At 51.6% G+C, this 19,922-nt stretch overlaps 2 protein-coding genes across 3 annotated transcripts; one reads left to right on the forward strand and one right to left on the reverse strand.

The window, feature by feature from the left end:
* Positions 1-828: 828 nt before the first annotated feature.
* On the forward strand, positions 829-11,725 carry LOC1272124 (uncharacterized). Of its 2 annotated transcripts, XM_061657319.1 has the most exons (9): positions 830-1,385; positions 1,844-2,108; positions 2,840-2,929; positions 3,568-3,715; positions 3,790-3,894; positions 5,708-8,074; positions 8,470-8,684; positions 8,763-8,894; positions 8,977-11,725. In XM_061657319.1, exons 1-9 carry the CDS (start codon positions 1,264-1,266, stop codon positions 9,127-9,129), a joined length of 3,597 nt encoding a protein of 1,198 aa, XP_061513303.1. In that variant the 5' UTR covers positions 830-1,263; the 3' UTR covers positions 9,130-11,725. The 2 variants fall into 2 exon arrangements, with proteins under 2 accessions (XP_061513313.1, XP_061513303.1); XM_061657329.1 differs by lacking the exon at positions 2,840-2,929 and having other exon boundaries at positions 829-1,385.
* Positions 11,694-17,547, reverse strand: LOC1272123 (beta-mannosidase). The gene is made up of 7 exons (XM_061657341.1): positions 16,550-17,547; positions 16,314-16,463; positions 14,934-15,070; positions 14,477-14,853; positions 14,016-14,407; positions 13,464-13,937; positions 11,694-12,982 (listed from the first exon to the last, which is right to left on the reverse strand). Exons 1-7 carry the CDS (start codon positions 16,683-16,685, stop codon positions 11,868-11,870), a joined length of 2,781 nt encoding a protein of 926 aa, XP_061513325.1. The 5' UTR covers positions 16,686-17,547; the 3' UTR covers positions 11,694-11,867.
* Between the last annotated feature and the right edge of the window lie 2,375 nt (positions 17,548-19,922).

The raw sequence follows: 19,922 nt of genomic DNA on the forward strand, positions 1-19,922 counted from the left end.
CCGGAGACGGCCAGAATCGAAGTAATTCGGAGTCGTCCTCGATCTGAATCTAAGTCATTCATAGTCCGCCAGATTCGATCGCAGTCGGTCGGAGTCAACTGGAGCCGTCCTGGGTAATCTGCTTGTGATCATGCATTTCGTTCCGTTGTGTTTTTTTATGTTACACTTTTTAGCGTGTGTTGTTGATTCATGCTTTTGTTTCAAAGGCCCACTTCGGCCCACTCCGAACTACTCCAACTCCGGTCGATTCCGGACGACTCCAACTCCGGCCGACTCTGAACGACTCCGGACGACTCTGGATGACTCCTACTTCAAACGACTCCAGACGATTCCGAACGACACCGACTCCGATAGACACCAAGCGACTCCGGGCGAATCTAGAGTCGGTTCCGAGTCGGATCGGAGCCGACTTTCGTGCTAAAGCATAGACGGTTTGGCAAATAGAAAGTGTCAACAAACATTGCTGCGGAAGATTTGTTGGGTCGCCTAGAAGCAGTGTTTCGCAGAAATGCAAGATACGCGGTATTTTGCGGCCGTTTTCGGTCCCCATCAGTAGCGTTTCTTGGAGACTGCCTGTAAAACTATTTTTTAAATTCTATACTGAAATATCTGTGTTAAATTTATATTAAAATCTTAAATTATAACTCGCAAAGCCCAGAGTAAGTTTAACAATTATATTCAGCTTAAAAAATGTTGTAGATAAAATACATGACCAAGTTTTTAAAAAAATCACACAAATAATAGTTTGAATTCGCGGGGACCTTATGTCAAGTGACGAATTGTCAAAATGCTCCGTATTCCCCCACCTGACCTACTTAATGCACCTTGGTGTGTTGTGGTCTGAGGTGGGCGAAATAGTTGGGCTGTCACAAAGTCTGTGTGTGTTGAAAAATTTTCGACTACGGCTACGGCCCCTTGATGGCTGGCCCTGCTGCGCTGCAAAGAAGCACCCACAGTGAAAAGCGGACGGCAACACAGCAGCAGCAGCAGCAGCAGCAGCAGCCCTCCGGAAGGTGAACGCGGGTTTGTCCCACCGCGAACTCCCCATTCACCAATCCTCTCGCCATCCCCACCCCGAAAGCGCACGGAACACCAGCAGCAGGTGCGGGCATCCAGACGGCTATCTCCCTGCGCTGTTCACCAGCAGCAGCAGCATCATCATCATCATCACCATCGCCGTCGGGTGTCGAGCGGCGGGTACGCGAGGCACGAGCGGACGGAAGGGAGGCGCCGCGTTTCGCCCGTCCCTGCGCTGCTGCAGCGATGGCCAGTGGAAGCGAGAGCTCGGACGAGTTCTACGATGCACTGGATGACAGCGTGCTGGCGAGATCGTCGACCGAAGGGGGTGGCGCAGGGGGAGGAGAAGGGGCAGGAGGTGCCAGCAGGTATGAAAACAAATTTGCCCTTTCACAATCTGCGGGGAGAAAAGCACAGTCTGTTCCCGAGTTGCGCGGTTCTTGGCTAACGCGGCTTACTAAATATGACAGCTTGCGTGTCAAATCAGTACAATTTGCACCAATAATTCTCAATTGCAAAATGATTTACTTTTTTGTTCAAATGCTTAGAACCGCAGAGAAATCATAAATATCCTTATCTTCTACATAAACAGTTAAGTGTATAAAAATACTACATTTAAGCAAATATTCCCATTTATTAAATGTATTTCTGCTGCAAAACGTAACATTCAACTTACGCGGATACCTCGGGAACCGACTGTCTTAGAAAGGGGAAGGAGGGAGAATGTGATGCAGGGTGGAGCACTTCACCTGCCTTCCGTTCTGCTTACTGTTGTTATTATCGTTGTTTTTCTTCTTCCTTTTTTTCTGCGTTCACCGTGTGGCAGAAGGCGTACCGAGCACCCGTCGACCGGGGCGGGTCACACCGGTGCGACTGTAGCAGGCGGCCACCATGCGTCGGCGGCACCGCACACTACGGACACGCTGACGCAGCGGCACCCGGCCGCCCAGCAGGACCGGATCGATGCGATGGGCGAGAGCAGTGCCTTCGCCGTCGCCGCCACCAAGAGGAGTCACCCCAAACCGACCGGTGGGCCGTTGGGTGGCCCGTCCGCTGCCTTCGCCGAACAGCCCTTCAAGGAACCGAAATCGGTAAGCAGTGTGGCAGCAGCGATGGGACAGTACAGCCCCACCGGTACTGGGCGTATTGGGTTTGTTTGTGGTCGTCAACTTTGTCCCTTGCTGTTGTGTTTTGTTTGCTTCTTCTGTTCTGTTTGTTTATTTTGTGCCGTTACCGTATTATATATCCGTTATATATCGTTCATCGTTGGAACAAGCATGAGCATCAGTTACGTATTATTGCATATTTTTTTTATAAAGTAAACCATCCGGTAGCGCGTAGCAATTGGCAGACCTATCTCGCTCGTTCTCTCTTTCTATCTAACATCTATTAGAAAGGCTACTTCCTTTCTTCTTCAAAACCAAATAAAGAAACCGCTGCTAGTGAGGTCGTGCCAGGACGGTTGTAACGCATCGCAGACACAAGGAAGTAAACGAACATCCGAAAGAAGGGGTTTGCAACGACCCACGAACGACCCTCAACAGCCATGTGTCAGCCACATTCGCACCGGAATCAACGACAATCAACCAAAACCACCGTCACCAATCAAACAAACGGCCAGCAACTTCTGCCAGTACTTATGCTCGCTTATGCTCGGTTTTCAAGTTTTTTTTTGTGCGTTTAGTGTACTAATATCTATATATTCGCTCGCCATTTCTATAATGACTTTTACATTTTCTCCTCTTTCTCGCGCTGTTAGTTATCCGTTACCGTTTCTATTTGTTTTCTTCCGTTTTTTTTTTCACCCCCTCTTTTACCGTAGCTTCGTAGTCAGCGATTTCACGAGCTGCGCCAAAGCATGCAAAACGACGAAGACGAGAATCCGGGCAATATACTGACACCTGACTCGCAGGTATTATTAATAACGCAGACACACCCTGTACCCCGCCGCACCCCTTCCCCAAGGCACCCAAAAACACACACACACACAGCTGGCTGGTTCTGGAGACGAGCAGCCCCGCACCGTGTCGAGAAGGGCCCATCCACGTTCCATCCGAACTACCAAAAGCATTGCAAATCAAAAAAACAACCTCACCACTTTGCTGGGAAACCGTTTGTTTAATGCTTTGTTGTAACATTAAACTGGCTTTATCGTATTTTTGGGGGGTTGGGGGTTTCTTTTTTGTTGCTCTCTTCGATCCAATCCGGAACTGTAGTGTGGAGGGTTTTTTTTGCAAATTCGTTTAGCATTAATCTTTATTGTTTACGGTTCTATCTATCTCGTATTCTACCTAGCTCTTTGTGTTTCTTTGTTTACTAATTTGAATAACAAACTTAGGTAGAGAGCGTAGAAGCAGTAGTGTGTTTAATGCCTTTAGCTAGTTAGTTTTCTTTTCCATCTACTCGTAATAGCAAAATCTCGTCCACTTGTTTCTCACTATCTCTAACACGTTTGGGGCTGATTTTGGTACCATGTACTACCAGCTCCACCCTCAAACACTAACGCTCGCGGGCGCTTTATTTTCGTTTGTTTGTTTCGGAACATTGCAGAACAGCTCCGTCGAGGGCATGTACGTGTCGACGGGCCGTTCGAACTATCCGTTTCGCGTGATTGAGAGCGACGTCGCCAGCATCCACAGCATTTCCTCGCTCGGGATAGTCGGCCGCATCATGGCCGGTGGCAGCATCGATACGTTCGGTAAGTACGATTGTGCATTGTCCGCTTTGTCGCTGAATGGTAATGCCGTTTTTTGTTGTCCTTTTTTTTTGCAGCACACAGCGCCGGTTCGTCCAGCGTGAAGCAGGTGGCGGTACCGGGGAAACAGCAGCCACCGAGCAAAAAGGGTACCAGTGGAACCGGTGGCCAGATACCGGCAGGTGTGTATTGGAAAGGGGCAGCAGGAAACTATCCATTTTCACTGCAGCACTTTTTCGTGCTCCTATTGCATGCCACAAGTCGCATGCGGACTAGTGTTGGGTTTCGTGAATCTTTCGTTGAGATTCATTCTTATGAATCTTCAGTGATCAATGATTCGAATCTTCAGTGGAATCTCCAACGATTCATGAGTCTCTAAAGATTCGCAAATCTTCAAAGATTTATGATTCTTCAAAGACTCATGTATCTTCTAAGATTCATGTATCTTCAAAGATTCATTTAGAGATTCATAAATATTCATTAATCTGCAAGGATTCACTATTCTCTTTAGATTCATGAATCTATAAGATACATAAATCTTTTAAAATCCATATGTCTCTAAGAATTCAGGAATCTTTAGAGATGCATGATTTCCAAAATATTGAATTTGCCCAATCCCACCAAAAAATATGGCCGTTATCGGTTCAAGCCTCGCATAGAGCGTCTTCCCGTAGCAAAGCAAACTAGTGGCACTTTCCAAGACGTCTCGAAGGCCTGTATAGGCTGACATGACCAGGTAGATTGTTACGCCAAGATCTTATTAGATTATGAGATTCGTTAATCTTGTGAGATTCATGAATCTTTCCAACCGAGATTCAGATTCATTGAATCATTCCAAAGAATTATTCATATTCATGAATCTGAAACAGATTTACCCAACACTAATGCGGACCTTTTCTTGCTATTACGGAATGCCCGAAAAAAAGGCAAAGTATTAACTTTTTTATATGATGCAGTCGTTGCGACTACATTTGAGCTCTTTTGTACCTATATTTATCGATCAAAAGGTACACATTTTTGTCTGCGTTTGACTATCTCTGACTCCTGAAACTATGAGCTCCACAACCAGTCAACTTACAGGTCTAACCAAGCCATTTTACGACGTGTGCTGCATATTTTATCACGCTTTGTAACGACCACACAACGGTTGCACCAAATCTACTCCAATACCTTGCAAATGTATCAGGATTTACTCTAGAGTCAAGAAACATTGACTTACAGACAAAAATTGGTGCTATGGAGGCAAACATAGATGCACAATCTCAAAAATGTGATCAACTTAGAACCAGATATTAGCGGCAAGCGACTATTGAATACATTTTTACCCCCAGTTGACCATTGCTTAGGTTTAGTTTAACTCAGTAAATCACCTTTGCAACGAGGAAAACCATACATACCGAGCTTTTGAGATTCTATATAATATGTTTTTATGTTGTCGGATTATTATTATTTATGTTGGTGTGAACTTATTATTTCTTAAACGTTTTTTCTTCTTTGGTCGTCGGCCAAGGCCTGATTCTACCACTATTGAGCTAGGTTATAAGTGACGTATTTATTATCATAGCAGGATAGTAGCAGGATATGGATTAAAATAAATAAGGATAGTCAGTCTTACGTATGAGGGCACGGTCCATTCGGGGTTTGAACCCATGACGGGCATGTTGTTAAGTCGTACGAGTTGACGACTGCACCACCAGACCGCTAGTCAACTTAAACGTCTCAAACGCTTAAAGCATTAAACGTCTACTAAAACATAAAATGTTACAATTTGAAAATTGGTTGCAAACCAAACTCATCCCCAAGTTTATCGTACATGAGCAACTAAAAAAAGGGTATTAACATGTCCACCTTAATCGCTTTCCTATCACAATTGAACGTTATCAGGGCGAGGCACCGATTCCCGTGCCTCCCCCTTGTCCGCGCTCGATTGAGATCGATGGTACACACATGCTAAGTGTTTTCCTCCGCCTTCTTCAATCCACCACTTCATTCCAGCGAATTCTGACGTTATCAGCAGCACAAAGAACGCGGTCCAGTCGAAAGCCACCGATGCAACGTTCGCCGTCCCCGTCACCGCGCCCAGCACCGCCGGCGCCGCTGCGGTCGTGCACGAGCGCCCCGTGGCGCCGCCGCGCCGAAAGAAGAAGGCGCGCAAACTCTCCAGCAGCTCGTCCGAGCAGTTTAACATGAACGAAGGCCTTACGCTACCACCGGCGGACAGCTCGTCGAGCGAGCTGCTGATGGTGAAGATACCGCCACCGGCGGCCAGCAGCCAGAGCGACAGTGGTCCCGGTCCGGGCCCCGTTGCCCTCGCCGCCGTCGCAACGGCCAAGCACGCTGGCGGCAGCAGCAGCACCGGCAGCAATGGGGTGAGCAGCGCCAGCAGTGCGGACGTTACCACGACCGGCGGTGACAGTAACAGCGGCCAGACGCTGCCGTCGCCCGCCACGCTCGAGTCGATTACGCGCGAAATCGAAAACTCGTTCGAGGAGGCGGCAACCGCGGTGGCGAACGGTGCCGGCGTCCCGTCCGCCCTCACGAACGGGGGCAATGGGGCAGGCACGGGCGGCAGCGGCAGTGGGGGCGGCGGCGGCGGTTCCCTTACCCGCATGACGCTCGGCGGCAGCCAGACCAAGTGCAGCCATATCAGCCCGACCGGCAGCCTGAAGAGCGTGTCCGGCCCGTCGTCCCACGTCAGCTGGACGGACAACGCGCAGGGGCTGAACATCTACAAGGCGACCAAGGGCCAGTACGTGGTGAAGCCGACCGACGGTGCGTTCAACAAGGCGGAGGGGCCGTCGCGGGACGAGATCGCGCGGGTCGAGCGGATCCGGCGCGAGTTCTTCCGCAACGTGGGCAGCAGCGGCATCGGGATGGTGAGTGGTGGCGTCGGCAGCATGGGCATCGGCGGCGGCACGGGCAGTGTCGGCACGGGTGTGCCGGGGCTCGGGGTCGGCGGGATGGGCAGCCATCGGAAGAACTACTCCATCACCGGCACGAACAGCCTCGAGGGCGGCATGCGGCACGGGAGCCTCGCGGCCAAGCAGCTGCAGCTGCGCGAGCGCCGCAAGTCGGCCGGCGACGAGGAGCAGTTCAAGCAGATGAACATGTACGTGCGGACGCGCACCAACTCGGGCAAGCAGCTGACCGACATGGAGATACTCGAGCAGGTGCCGGTGAAAAACCTCGACACCGGGGAAAACTTCCCCCTCTCGGCGGTGGAGGAGAAGCTGCCCCAGTGCATCAATCCGCTCTCGCTGCACATCATGCGGCTGACCAGCCACATCCCGGAGACGGACGAGGAGTCGGTCGGCCCGCAGCCCGACTCGGACTCGATACAGCTGCCCGGCTACGAGGAGGAGCTCGAGTCGGAGGGGCTCGAGGGCGGCCGGCTGAAGCGGCGGACCGCCCGGCTGAAGCGGTTCTTCCGCACCACCGCGAAGAAGACGGTCAGCAAGGCGAAGTCGATCGCGTCGGAGGTGTCGCACGCCCGGCACAAGGAGGACGTGGCGGACATACAGGACGTGGGCAACCCGGAGCAGAACATCAAGATCAAGGCGTCCAGCACGAACAAGGGCCCGTACGACTTTGCCAAGCTGCAGCACGTGCAGGACCTGTCCGGCGAGCACACGGTCGCCGTCTGGTGCATGAAGTTTAGCAGCTGCGGCCGGCTGCTGGCGACGGCCGGCCAGGACCGCGTCCTCTGCATCTGGGTGCTGAAGGACGCGTACCCGTTCTTTCAAACGATGCGCACCAAGTACAACGCGGACCAGAAAGCGTCCCCGACGCCGTCGGAGGAGGCGCTGAACGCGTCGATGATCGCGTCGCCGGCGGACGAATCGCTCACCTCGGTGCAGTCGGACGAGTCGGTCTCGTCGCCCGGCCCGTTCATGCCGCGCTCGTTCTGCACCTACACCGGCCACACGTCCGACCTGCTCGACGTGTCCTGGTCGAAGAACTACTTCATCCTGTCGAGCTCTATGGACAAAACGGTGCGGCTGTGGCACATCTCGCGCCGCGAGTGTCTCTGCTGCTTTCAGCACATCGACTTCGTGACGGCGATCGCGTTCCATCCGCGGGACGATCGCTACTTCCTGAGCGGCAGCCTGGACGGCAAGCTGCGCCTGTGGAACATCCCGGAGAAGAAGGTCGCGCTCTGGAACGAGGTGGACGGGCAGACGAAGCTAATAACGGCGGCCAACTTCTGTGCGAACGGCAAGTTTGCGGTGGTGGGCACGTACGACGGGCGCTGCATTTTCTACAACACGGACCAGCTGAAGTACCACACGCAGATACACGTCCGCTCGACCCGCGGGCGGAATGCGATCGGCCGGAAGATTAGCGGTATCGAACCGATGCCAGGTAAAGGTTGGGCCAGTCGCGAACTGGGGGATAACTAATCTGCAGCAATGCAAACAACCACTCATTAGCGTGATTTAACAATTCCGGCTAGCTCCGAAGGTTTCTGGAATCGATTCTGGATAGTAGGCCCAGAATCCGGTTCCAGAATCTATTCCGGATTTGGTTCTGGAATCGGTTCCGGAATCGGAATCGGTTCCGGAATCGAAATTGGTGCCGGAATCGGAATCGGTTCCGAAATCGGAATCAGTTCCGATCATCAAATCAAATCAGTTCCGTATCTCACTGCACGGTGTAGCAATCCGTTTGCACTGACATTGGCAGGATAACAAGACAGTATGCTGACCCATAGCAAACAACCCTTTCCATCCCTGCCTAATTTGCCATCCCATTTCCAGGCGAGGACAAAATTCTGGTCACCTCCAACGACAGCCGCATCCGGCTGTACGATCTGCGCGACCTGAACCTGAGCTGCAAGTACAAGGGCTACCTGAACTCGTCCTCCCAGATCAAGGCATCGTTCAGCCACGACGGCAAGTACATCATATCCGGCTCGGAGAACCAGTGCATCTACATCTGGAAGACGCAGCACGAGTACGCTAAGCTCAGCTCGGTAAGCAACTGGTCGATGAAGAATCAAGCAAATGACCAAGATGGGACCGTTAATATTTCGAAACATGGTCGGTTACAGGTTCGGCGCGATCGAAGCGATTTCTGGGAAGGCATCAAGGCGCACAACGCGACCGTCACGTGTGCAATCTTCGCACCGAAGCCGGAGGCAATCATCATGCTCGATCCGGACGAAACGGCGAGCAACAGCGAGGTAAGCAAGAGTGGTGTGGTTGTGCGGTGCCGTCTAAGCAAAATGCAATTTCCTGTGTATGTATGTGTTTTTTTTTGTTCAGATCTCCCTTAACCAATCGTTCGTGGAGCAGAGCAAAAAGGCGTGCCGGGGGTACGTGATGGTGAGTGCCGACTTTAGCGGCTGCATCAAGGTGTTCATCAACAAAACGAAACCGAAGCACAGCAGCCTGCCGTACACGGCGATAGCGGACTAATGCGCCTGGTGACCCGCGCTGTGTGACGTCACGCTGGGGGAAGAAATCGCTGGTAGGAACGCAAGGGGACGGACAATAGCTAAAACAAAAAAAGGAACCTGTGGGCAGCTAGGAACCAGTAGAAGAAGAAAGAACAAAATTGTGATGTGTAAAGAAGACGAAGACGACGAGAAGCAGAGAGAAGGGAGAAGGGAGAGGGTGCGGAAAGGGTAGCGACGACGAACTACTAACGCAGCGCGCCGTCTCCATTACAGCCGTTGCGTGTATCGTGACCAGCGGGACTACTCCTTCCTTTATCTGTTAGTGACTTGCAATGAAAGCACGGAACGGAACAACCTGTAACCGTGCCTCCCGTTAGCGGGGGCCGAGTTGTAGGGCAAGTCAAGCTTAGGACCGACACCGAAGATTGAACCGGATGTGACGGCGTTTGTGTATGTCATTGGCCTCATCTGTCACCGGCGAGCGTTCGCGTTCAGGGGGTTGCCGTTTGATACCATCCCGCCGCCTTCGCCTTTCCCAACCCCGGGTTCATTACCCGCTTAACTTTATTTTATATCCACTTTTGTGCGTGTGCTCTTGCAATATACGCTACGTTTCACGCCAGCCGTCTTTCGATGCATGTTTTCAAAACCCTCGCGACGCGGGAGAAGCTTTAAAAGCGAAGCAGTTAAGTTAACTTATTCTAATCATTGTTTGTGCGCGCGTGTGTGTGTGTGTGAGTGTGTGTATATTGCAACAACAAAAACAACAACAACAGAACATGTTTAGCGCGTACAGTTTTACAGTGTGTGCTTTTGCTTTGTGGTCAAGCCAGCTTCCTCACCGCACATTGTTACCAGCACACACATACTATTAGGGGCGGTCCCATAGTGTAGTCGTACACTGGTACGACTTAATCATATGCGCCTGTCATGGAATCAAGCCTCATATATGCGTTAGCAAGGACTGACATTGACTATCCGGCTGCGCGTGGCACTGAGTAAGTTCTTCCGACAGCCTGTATAGGCCGGCATGTGCGCGAAGAAGAACATTGTGTCGACCAGGGAAAGGGGGGGGGGGGAGATGCTGCTTGCAGGATAATAACACCAAATATTTGAAGTAGGATTAGTACGTTTAGATTTTAGGTACAGCGCAGAGACGCAAACAGTATGATAGTGTAAAGTAAAAGTTACAAAAAAAAAACATAACGCATCAGCAAAATTGAGCGGACGAAAGGGAGTGCAGCAGTTGGGGAAAGCTTGAAGCGACGAGAAGAACAAGGGAGTAACAAAGGAAACCACTTTAAATGCATCCTTGGATGTGGATTACATTGTTATGTTGATCGTATCTTATGAAAGCAAAGCCACAACACAAATGAAGAACAACATTCACACACACACACACACACACACACACACACACACACACACACACACACACACACACACACACACACACACACACACACACACACACACACACACACACACACACACACACCCACACATGTAGTCGAATGTTAGGTTTGGCACAAAGAAGGGCTAGAGGGAAAAGCTACTCTAAGGCGCGGTCCATACTAGGAAAGCGCAAGAACCTTATAACAATCGCGTAACGTACATTAGTTTGCTTTTTTATTATTATTGTATATTGTTTAAACCTCCCATTTCTTTCTCTTCTCTCTCTCTCTCTCTCTCTCTCACACACACACACACACACACTCTCCTTCTCGCTCCTTTCTCCCATAGCCGATCGTTGTACATTAGGGTTGTGAACCGCTGCGGAGAAATTATTTGTTTAGGGTATAAGTTTATCTATGTTTTGTTGTTTGTTGCGGTGAAAAATCACCACCACCACCCACCCCCGCGTACAGTTGTGCTGCCGAGGGCAGGGAAGAAAAAAAAAGAAGGCGCGGGTGATAATTTATGTTCCAATTAGTGTTTACAACTAACAAAATAACAACACACACACAGAGAGAAACACACGCCCACGTGTCCCATTACTAGTCTCGTTTATCGATTGTGACGTTTATTTCTTTTCATTTTATTTCACCTTTTCCCGGCCATCTGCTCCCCATTCATTTCCACGCGATAGACACACAACACACAGGCGCACATGCACACACACACGCGTGCGTTGTTTCCTTTTTGTTAGATGCCAGAAAGTTTGTATAGATTGAAAGTATCTAGTGCTTTTACGCCGGTATTTGTGTAAAAAAAAAACACACACACACACACACTAGTGTATAGTGGCGAGGGTGAGGAGATGCAGGAATCGAAGCGCCGCCGGAAGAAAGGGATATAGATTTTTACTTTTTGCGACAACCAATGGTTGGCTAGGTCCTAGGACAAAGGGATTGCAAATTGGGGAGCCTCAGTTTCTGTTCTCCCCGCCCCCCCCCCCATCCCCTCCCCCTTCAACAGCTTCTTAGCTTCCTGCGAGGGGGAGGGATGGTTTGTGTTAAAGGTGCAGCGCAGATTAAAAAAGAAAACTAAAACGCGTAGAACAACGGATGCGGAAGGATTTGCAAACGGAGCAAAAGGGGAAAAAGGAAATCACGGAGTTGTAAATTAATGGAAACGAAAACGCATAATTAAATATAAACTTTGTTGGTATGATAGATGTAGTTAATATATATAGAACTATATGAATATAATCATTCGTTTCGCTTTCGACTGTTTGTAAGCGACCGGTGCACAGCGCGGGAAGGAGGGTGCTACACGTGGTTGGTACGCAAGGGCAAACCGCTCCGGTCGTTCCGGCTAGCGCACCAGCAGCTCGTTGACCGTCCGTACCGTAATGTCTCTGGCCTGGATTTTGTTCCGGCAGCCCGGATCGACGCACGTCAGCTGCACGGTGCGCACCGGCTGGAACTGCAGAAAGCCGTTGCGCGAAAACTGGCACTGCTTGAGCGTGCTGTTCTCCGGCGTCAGCTGCAGGTAGACGAACAGGGCGGGCGCACTGACCGACACCTCCAGGCTGACGCTGGTCAGGTTGCTCTGCTCGCTGCAGACCGCCGACACGACGCTAATGCTCACGGTCGGCTGCACCCGCTGCTCCTGGCGGATGTTTTTCAGCTTGTCCAGCAGGGCAAAGTTTTCTGCGATCGGTTGCGGCGCCGGTTGGCTGGGCAGCCCGTCCGCCGGATGCAGGTACGCGTACAGCAGCACCAGATGGTCGGCCGGGTGCAGCCCCTGCTTGGCCAGATGCCCGTACACGTCCCACGTGCTCACCAGCTCGACCGTGTTCGCCGGCACGCGGATCCGCTCCTGCCGGATGCGCTCGACCAGCCGGAAGCTACCGTACCGGTGGATGCGCAGCTCCACGTCCCACAGCTGGACGTCGGGCTGGAGCGTGTCGCGCACCGCCACCACCTCCAGCTGCCGGCGCTCGTTGACGAACGCGACCAGATGCTCCGGTGCGAAGATGTCGCGCAACCACACGTGCAGCAGCTTGAACGTGCCGCCGTACTCGATCGACGACCAGGAGGGCGCGATCCAGACGTCGTTCAGCTGCCAGTAGAGGGCGCCCATCGTGCCGTGCTCGACGCGGCGCGCCCGGTACACCTCCGTCTCCGTCTTGACGATCATCGCCTGGGACAGCTGGCTGAGGTAGATCAGCTCGGGCCAGTAGCCATCGGCGGACGGGTCGCGCGGCAGCGGTAGATTCAACTCGATCATCGTCAGAATGGGCGCGTTGCCGAGCGGGCTGTGCTGCCGGTGGTTGATCAGCTGGGACAGCTCGGCCTGCCGGTAGCTCCGTGCCTCCGGCCAGCTGGTGTACGCGGGAAACGACTGGAAGCCGTACTCGGACACGAACCGTCCGCCACGGTACTGGGCCGCGTTCCAGCCGTCCAGAAAGTAGTTGTAGTAATGCACTGGAAAGCGGAAATGTAGAGGAGGGCGTCACTCGGCATGTATCGAAGCATGATTTGCGAATTGAAGCATGCATCTGAATGTCAAGGCAGACGAATCTCTGAAGATTTGTGATCTTTGAGCATAAAGGTTTTTGAATCTTCAAACTCACAAGAATTTAGGTAAGGTCCTGGGATATTCCAAGATGCACGAGTCTTCGTATTCAAGGTCCAAAATCAAAGATTCATTCAAAGATTCATTCATATATATAAATCTGATCCTAAGGCTAATCTTGAACATTCTTTATAATGATCTTCAAGATTCGTAAACCTTGAAAAGGCCATGCATTAAGTGTAAGTTTCTTCGATATTGAAAGGTTCAAGAGTCGCCTGATTTGATATTCAAATTCAATCGGCCATTCCAAGATTCATCCATATTTATACGCCTGAATCACTTAAATTCTTCAAACCTCACTGTACCTCTGCCTGATACATCCTTACTCACCATCGCCGTATCGGGGATCCTGCGGGTTGGTCGCAATGAACCGCTCCTTAAGCGACTGGTCGCCGTTGGACGGCGAAGACAGTAGCACCGTGCGCCAGGGATCGTTCGCCTCCACCGTCGGCAGCACCGTGCGCACGTACAGCTCGACGTACTGCGTGTAGTACGCGGTGTAGTTCGCGTTCGTCTTGTACCAGTTCTGGCGCAGCGCCACCTCGTTCTCGTTGTTGGTCGCCCACACGGCCACGCTCGGGTGGTGCTGGATGCGGCGCACGTTCTGCCGCACCTCCTCCTGCACCGTGCGCAGAAAGTCCGGCTCGCTCGGGTACATCGAGCAGGCGAACATCAGATCGTGCCAGATGAGCAGCCCGAGCTCGTCGGCCAGCCGGTAGAAGTGGTCGCTCTCGTACAGGCCGCCGCCCCACACGCGCAGCATGTTCATGTGGGCGTCCCGGGCCGCGTACAGCAGAAACTTCACTGTTGGAAGTACACCGATCAATCAATCAGGGCTCCGGTTGTCGCATCTACGCGACCTCAAAACACTCAAACACTCACCGTAGTTGCTGTCGTACGAGCGCTCCGGCAGCACGGAGGACGGGATCCAGTTCGAACCCTTCGCAAAGATCGGCACATCGTTGACCTTGAAGTAAAACATCAGCCCATCGGTGGCCCGCTCCTGGCTGAGCTGCACCGTCCGGAACCCGATCCGGATCACCTTCTCCGAGATCATCGTGTCCGGGTTTGGCAGTTTCACGCCATTCACTGCCTCGTCCTCCCACCGGACGTACAGACTGTACAGGGTCTGCTTGCCGTACCCGTTCGGCCACCAGCGCTCCACCGCATTTCGGGCCACGGTTAGCCCGTGCTCGACCAGCAGTTCGCCGTGTTCGTTCGTCTTGTTCGTTACCGCCAGCGTTTGGTCAGCCTCGTTCAAAAACGGTACACCGCTGCAACAGACCAGGGTAGCCGAGTCAGTGAACCTAGCTCGCACGAAACATCGCACCCGCAACACTTACATGATTTTGAACGTGAGCAAACCATTCACCTGAGCGCTGGCCAGTCCCGTCTCGAGGTACACTCGCACTGCTATCGACCACCGTTCACTACCGTTGACCTCTAGCTCGCTGATCACCACCGTCAAGTCGCGGATCAGCGCCGAGCTGTAGTACTCGAGCCGGATCGGCTTCCAGATGCCCATCGACGGAGCGGACAGGCCCCAGTCCCACGCGAAGCTGGCCTGCATCTTGCGGATCAAGTTCACGTGACACTGGCCATGGTACACGTCCGGCGGGCAGGTCGGCACGATCGGTAGCGCACGGTCTTTGGCACGCTCGCGCGCCTCAACCACCGGCGAGCGGAACTGGAGCCGCAGTTCGTGCGTGTCTCCATCACACTAGCGACGCGAGATGAGAGAGGAACTTGTTAATGCTGTGGCTGAGGTGAGTGGGTGCCGTCACTCGCCGTGTCCCTTACCAGCTGCTTCACGTCGTACCGGTACCGGACGAACATGTTCTCGGTGGTGCCTAGCAGCTGCTCGCCCAGGGATACGCTAGCGAACGTGTCTACGCCGTGAAACGTCAGCAACACATACTTATAGTCCTCTGCTAGACCTGTGGCGGTTTAGGAAGTAGATTTGTTAGACTAGTGTCAGATTGCACTTCGATCGCGTGACGACAGTCGAGGAATGGAAGGCTCAACATCACACGCTCGATGAGCCAGGATTTATTAGATGTAGTCTGATATTGGAGACTGAGAGGTATGATTGGTTCTTCTTCTTCTATTTGGCGTAACGTCTTACGAGGGGACATGCTGGCCTGTACAGGCTTTCAAGACTTAATTCATTACCACGCAGCCGGATAGTCAATCCTTGCTATGGGGGGACGGTCCATTTTAGGCCTGAACCCATGACGGGCACGTTACTGAGTCGTACGAGTTGACGACTGTACCACGGGACCGCCCCGAATTGGTTGTAGCCGGTAAAAATGGCTACATTACAACGTGCATCAGAGGACTCAGCGAGAACTCAGAGGACCTAAACAAACTCGCCAGCGAAGTTTCTATGTTATCCAGATATAAGCAGAAATGATTATTGTTATTTCAAAACTTCCAAGTTGTTGTCTTTAACGTTATTGTTTTGATTTAGAATTGGGGATACTCACTCTTAGATACAAATACAGATTCACAACCCTATAGGGTGATTAAAATCATCCAATCGCTCAGGGAATAAAATCTCAACCGAGTGAGTGGGTCCAGAGAGTGAATGAATGAAATTCCAACAGGGTGAGTCTCATATTCTCAGTCTCAGGCTTTTGGGTTGTGTGATGTGGATGAGAAAACAGTGAGTGTCTATTCGTCCTCTACAGTTAGTGAACCGAATCCGAAAAGTTCCATGTACAGTAAACTGTTCGAGTTGATTCAAACGTTGATTTTAAACGGTACGGGAACAAGCTGACTGATAACCTCGGTGTTAGCTGTTGCCGTCACGGGCATAACAAAAAAAAAAGTTGTACGACTATCAAAATTTTGCTTGAGACATTGTTATGTAATCACTTTGTAAATAAACTAAACATAACATTGTAAATAAACGCATCTAGGCTTCAGTTGGCTGCAATTGATCATCAACTGTTACCAAAAAAAACGGGACAACTTATCATTTCCATGTTTTAATTGTTCAGCTTCAGATTCTCTTCAACTCCAGGTCTCTCTTGCGTGAGCGACCTCGTTCATCTTCTAGCATACCGACTGTTTGCCTCCTAAAAGGAAGCTCGCTCGTCCAGCTTCAGCCCAGCCTGACTCCTGTCCTTTCCTTTTCCTCCCAAACCCCATTTCCCTTATCCCCCCCACGACACTCACACGACAAATTCGTCCGATAGGTCCAGTCCGTCTCGCCGACCCAGCTCGTGTTCACGTCGTTGTACTCCTCCAGCAGGGACCCGATCACCATGCTCTGCTCCAGCGCCGTGTACACGCCCGACGGCACAGTTTGGTTCTGTATGACGTACACTGCAACAAACGGTATGTGTGTGTGTGTGTACGTTTGTTTATCCTGCTCAGTGTTGCGTACTCGCCCCACTACGGCCCCAACTTACCGCCCTTCGTGTCCTGTATCTGCCACAGCAGCTCGAGGTCCAGCTCGGCGGACCGTTTTGAGGTCACGTGCTGGTTCAGCATGATCGTCACCAGCAGCAAGATGACGAACAGGAAGAACTTGAGCGCATCCAGCATTTTTGGGCAGCAAGTCGCTCGGCAAACAGGTTTCCCCGCGGCTGCTTTCGTCCTTTCACTCGGTGCGTGCCCGGCCGTTTGGTTGAATGCGTGTGTTGGTGTGTGTTTGTGCTAACGCTCGCTCGGGTTCGCACGGGGTCATCCAAAGTGAAGCTCGTTAACGTTGCTCTACGCGCTGGCGGCGACCCCTAGCCGCATCACGCTGTGGCGGTGCACTGCCTCACTGAATGTAACTGCCTGTCATACACGCCTACTGCTACTACTGTGCAGCCGACGCTGTGTGTTGGCTTATCATACTCTGTTAGTTTGGTAGCAGCACACTTGATAGGTTCGATGGCCACTCGAAACCGGCAATGAGAGGTTGATAGCGGGACGACGGCTGCCCACGGTGATCAATACGCTTGTTCGTTCTGCTGCCGTCCCCTTCCCCGCAGGGGCAGTGCTCTCGGTGCAATTATTTTAACTACACAAACCTCACTTAACTCTGTCACCGGTGTCAGGGTGCGTACGATAGTGTGAGTGGTGCTGTTTCACAAATTGATAATAATCACTCTGCCAAGAGGACAATGTGCTGATCTCTCTCAATCAACACACACACACACACACACACACACGCACACACACAGATAAGCGAGAAGAGAAAGTAAAAAGATCGCGACCGCTTGTGACACCGGCGCGTACAAGCTCTCGCGCGCGCAAAAATGTGAACCGGCGACGAGGTCGAATCGCCATCGACTGGCTTCGCAGGGGCCACGCCGATTCGCGCTCACGTTGCACAAATGTACCACACACCCCGGTCCGTCCCTGTCTTGTATTTCGATACAGCCGAACCGCTCCGCACCTGCTCCGACCTCTTCCCGGTACGGTGAAATCCCAAAACAGCTCGGATCGGTCTGACACCCCTCAACCCCCTCAACCTTTCTCTTCCCTTCTGCTTCAGCACAACCCCTCTCCTCCCCGCCCCCAGAACACTGTTTTCGCCGGCCCGACTGCGACGGATTAATTAGTGAGCGCTAGCCATATCCCACCCAACCCCCCAAACTTTGCCCCTTCCCCTTCGACGACCTTTTTCCAGAAATCCGGCCCGGGGTTTGCGGACCTGCGGGCGCAAAATCTCCTCTTCCACCCACCCAGCCAAGGCAGCATTTCAATGGATTCATGCCCATTTTGTACGACGGAAGAGCTCTCGCGCGTGTGTGTGTGTGTGAGTGTGTATGAGGATAGTGGGTTCCTCTCCCCGCATTGACACCTACGCCCTTGTTTGCTTCCAACGCTCTGGCCGCTCTAGCTAATCGATAGGGCCGGGCAGTAGAGGGCGGTCCTGTAGAGGTGCATTTACAGCAGCAATAGAACAAAAAGAAAACACCCACACACACTGGAGAAACTAATTATCGCCACTGACAATTTCCCACTGCTTTGCGCCGGGCAGCAGATGGGAAGGAGGGAAGGAAGATGGTACCGTGGCTCAAGTGCTTTCCAGGCCTGGGACGCTCACCCTCGGAACGCCTCGGAACGCCTGATACGGGAGGGGTTCCGATAAGCCGAAGGTAAATATGCCGTTAAATGTTTCATTATCCGCACTAAAACCGGCACCATCGGCCCGTAGAGAAAATTGATTTCCAATACAATACAATTGCTGGAAGATTGCAATCCCAACAGCCTGTTATGGGTGCTAGATGGGGAGTGCTAGAATCAGAGAAATTACAGGTGCATACATACGTCCATCGATATCGGGGAAGGATGGATAGGTATCGCTTGTCACATATCACATCACCATCAGTTTACGGGAAAACGCGTGCAAAGTTTTGTTTTGATTAGAGCTAACCAAGATATTACTAACAAATCCACCCGCAGCACACTTACTAATACAGCTCAGGTCTTGGGGAAGTTTTGGTTTTGGTTTGGAATATTTCCAGTACAGACGTCTAGACAGAAGTTTCTTTCCGAGCGCCGTAATGTAAGCGTATCGTCTACCATACACCCTTCCCCGAATCGTTCGAACGTTTGACCCAGGATCGGAACGGGCGACAGCAATATAATAACCTCCATTTGGAAACCCACACAGGGTACAGTGCATCGAGTGTATTTAGAATCACTTCGATTTTTAACATTTATATTTTAGAATGATTACAGGGATATGCTACCCAGTGCGAAACCCATAACGGACTTATACCAGTCCTGGGATTGATCCTGAATCCATATTGATTCTGCCAATCAGCCGGATCTTAAATCCATACTGTTCCTGAGACTGAACCTGATCCTTACCGAATCTGGAACATGTTTCTGAAACCATTCTGCACCTGATACTGATACAGAATCAATATTGGCTCTGGAAGTGATCAACCAATAACGGACCAGAAACTGATCACAAACTCATATCGGTCCTAGAACTGATCTTGAATTCATATTGATGTTGGAACAGAGCCTGATGCCTTACAGGACTTGGAACAGATCCTGAACCTATACCGTTGTTGAAACTGATATTGTACCCATATAGGAATTGGTTCTAATGCTGAACTCTTGAAACGGATGCATAACATTTCCATCCATCCGAACCTGGAAGTAATCATTTACCTATGCAAGCCCTGGAACAGATCGTGAACCCATACCGGGCCTGGAACTAACGTGTTCTTTAATTTCCTGAGTTACTGTGCGATGCATTTCTTGTTGTTGGTACTATTTCAGAAAGGGCAATCACTCACCTCACGACGGGGAGGAGGGGGGGGGGGGAGATCACCTCACTCACCCGCCCAAAAGAACTGTGTCCTTTAGTTGTCCTCCACGCACCATGCGGAGTGCAATTTCCACACGAAAAGAAAATCCGTTTAGAACCACCCTCCCGCGTGCGTTTGGCGTTAAGTAATTTGAGCAAACGTGCATTCTACGTTACACAGTTACGTGTTCGATGTGTTGTCCAACTCCTCCCCACCGGTGCCGTTAATCGTACACTTGAAGCGCACCGTCTAGATGTCCCCTGGGGCGATTACCACCCCGGAGGACCGCACTGCGCAGGGGAGGTTATGGTTCCGGGCTCCAATTATCTGCGGCACTGGTTTGCACGGTTGGCAACTGCCGGCACTGGCCCTAGCCGTTCCCGGAACGTCAACACGCCTGGGCTTAGATAAGGCAGCACAATTGGTCGCCGGGTTAATATGGGGCATGCAGGCAACCTGTGTGCCAATGGCGGGTTCGTTTTACTGGGAACAGCGAGGATTAAATACCGCGGTAAGTGGATAC

This window comes from Anopheles gambiae, chromosome X (assembly GCF_943734735.2).
Source record: "Anopheles gambiae chromosome X, idAnoGambNW_F1_1, whole genome shotgun sequence".
Classification (NCBI taxonomy): domain Eukaryota; kingdom Metazoa; phylum Arthropoda; class Insecta; order Diptera; family Culicidae; genus Anopheles; species Anopheles gambiae.

Coding starts and splice junctions, on each gene's coding strand:
- LOC1272124 (XM_061657319.1), top strand. CDS start 1,264: ATGGCCAGTGGAAGCGAGAGCTCGGACGAGTTCTACGATGCACTGGAT. Junction 2,109..2,839: donor CCTTCAAGGAACCGAAATCG/GTAAGCAGTGTG, acceptor CTTTTACCGTAG/CTTCGTAGTCAGCGATTTCA. Junction 8,075..8,469: donor CGGTATCGAACCGATGCCAG/GTAAAGGTTGGG, acceptor TCCCATTTCCAG/GCGAGGACAAAATTCTGGTC.
- LOC1272123 (XM_061657341.1), bottom strand. CDS start 16,685: ATGCTGGATGCGCTCAAGTTCTTCCTGTTCGTCATCTTGCTGCTGGTG. Junction 16,464..16,549: donor GATACAGGACACGAAGGGCG/GTAAGTTGGGGC, acceptor CGTTTGTTGCAG/TGTACGTCATACAGAACCAA. Junction 15,071..16,313: donor CTATCGGACGAATTTGTCGT/GTGAGTGTCGTG, acceptor AAACCGCCACAG/GTCTAGCAGAGGACTATAAG.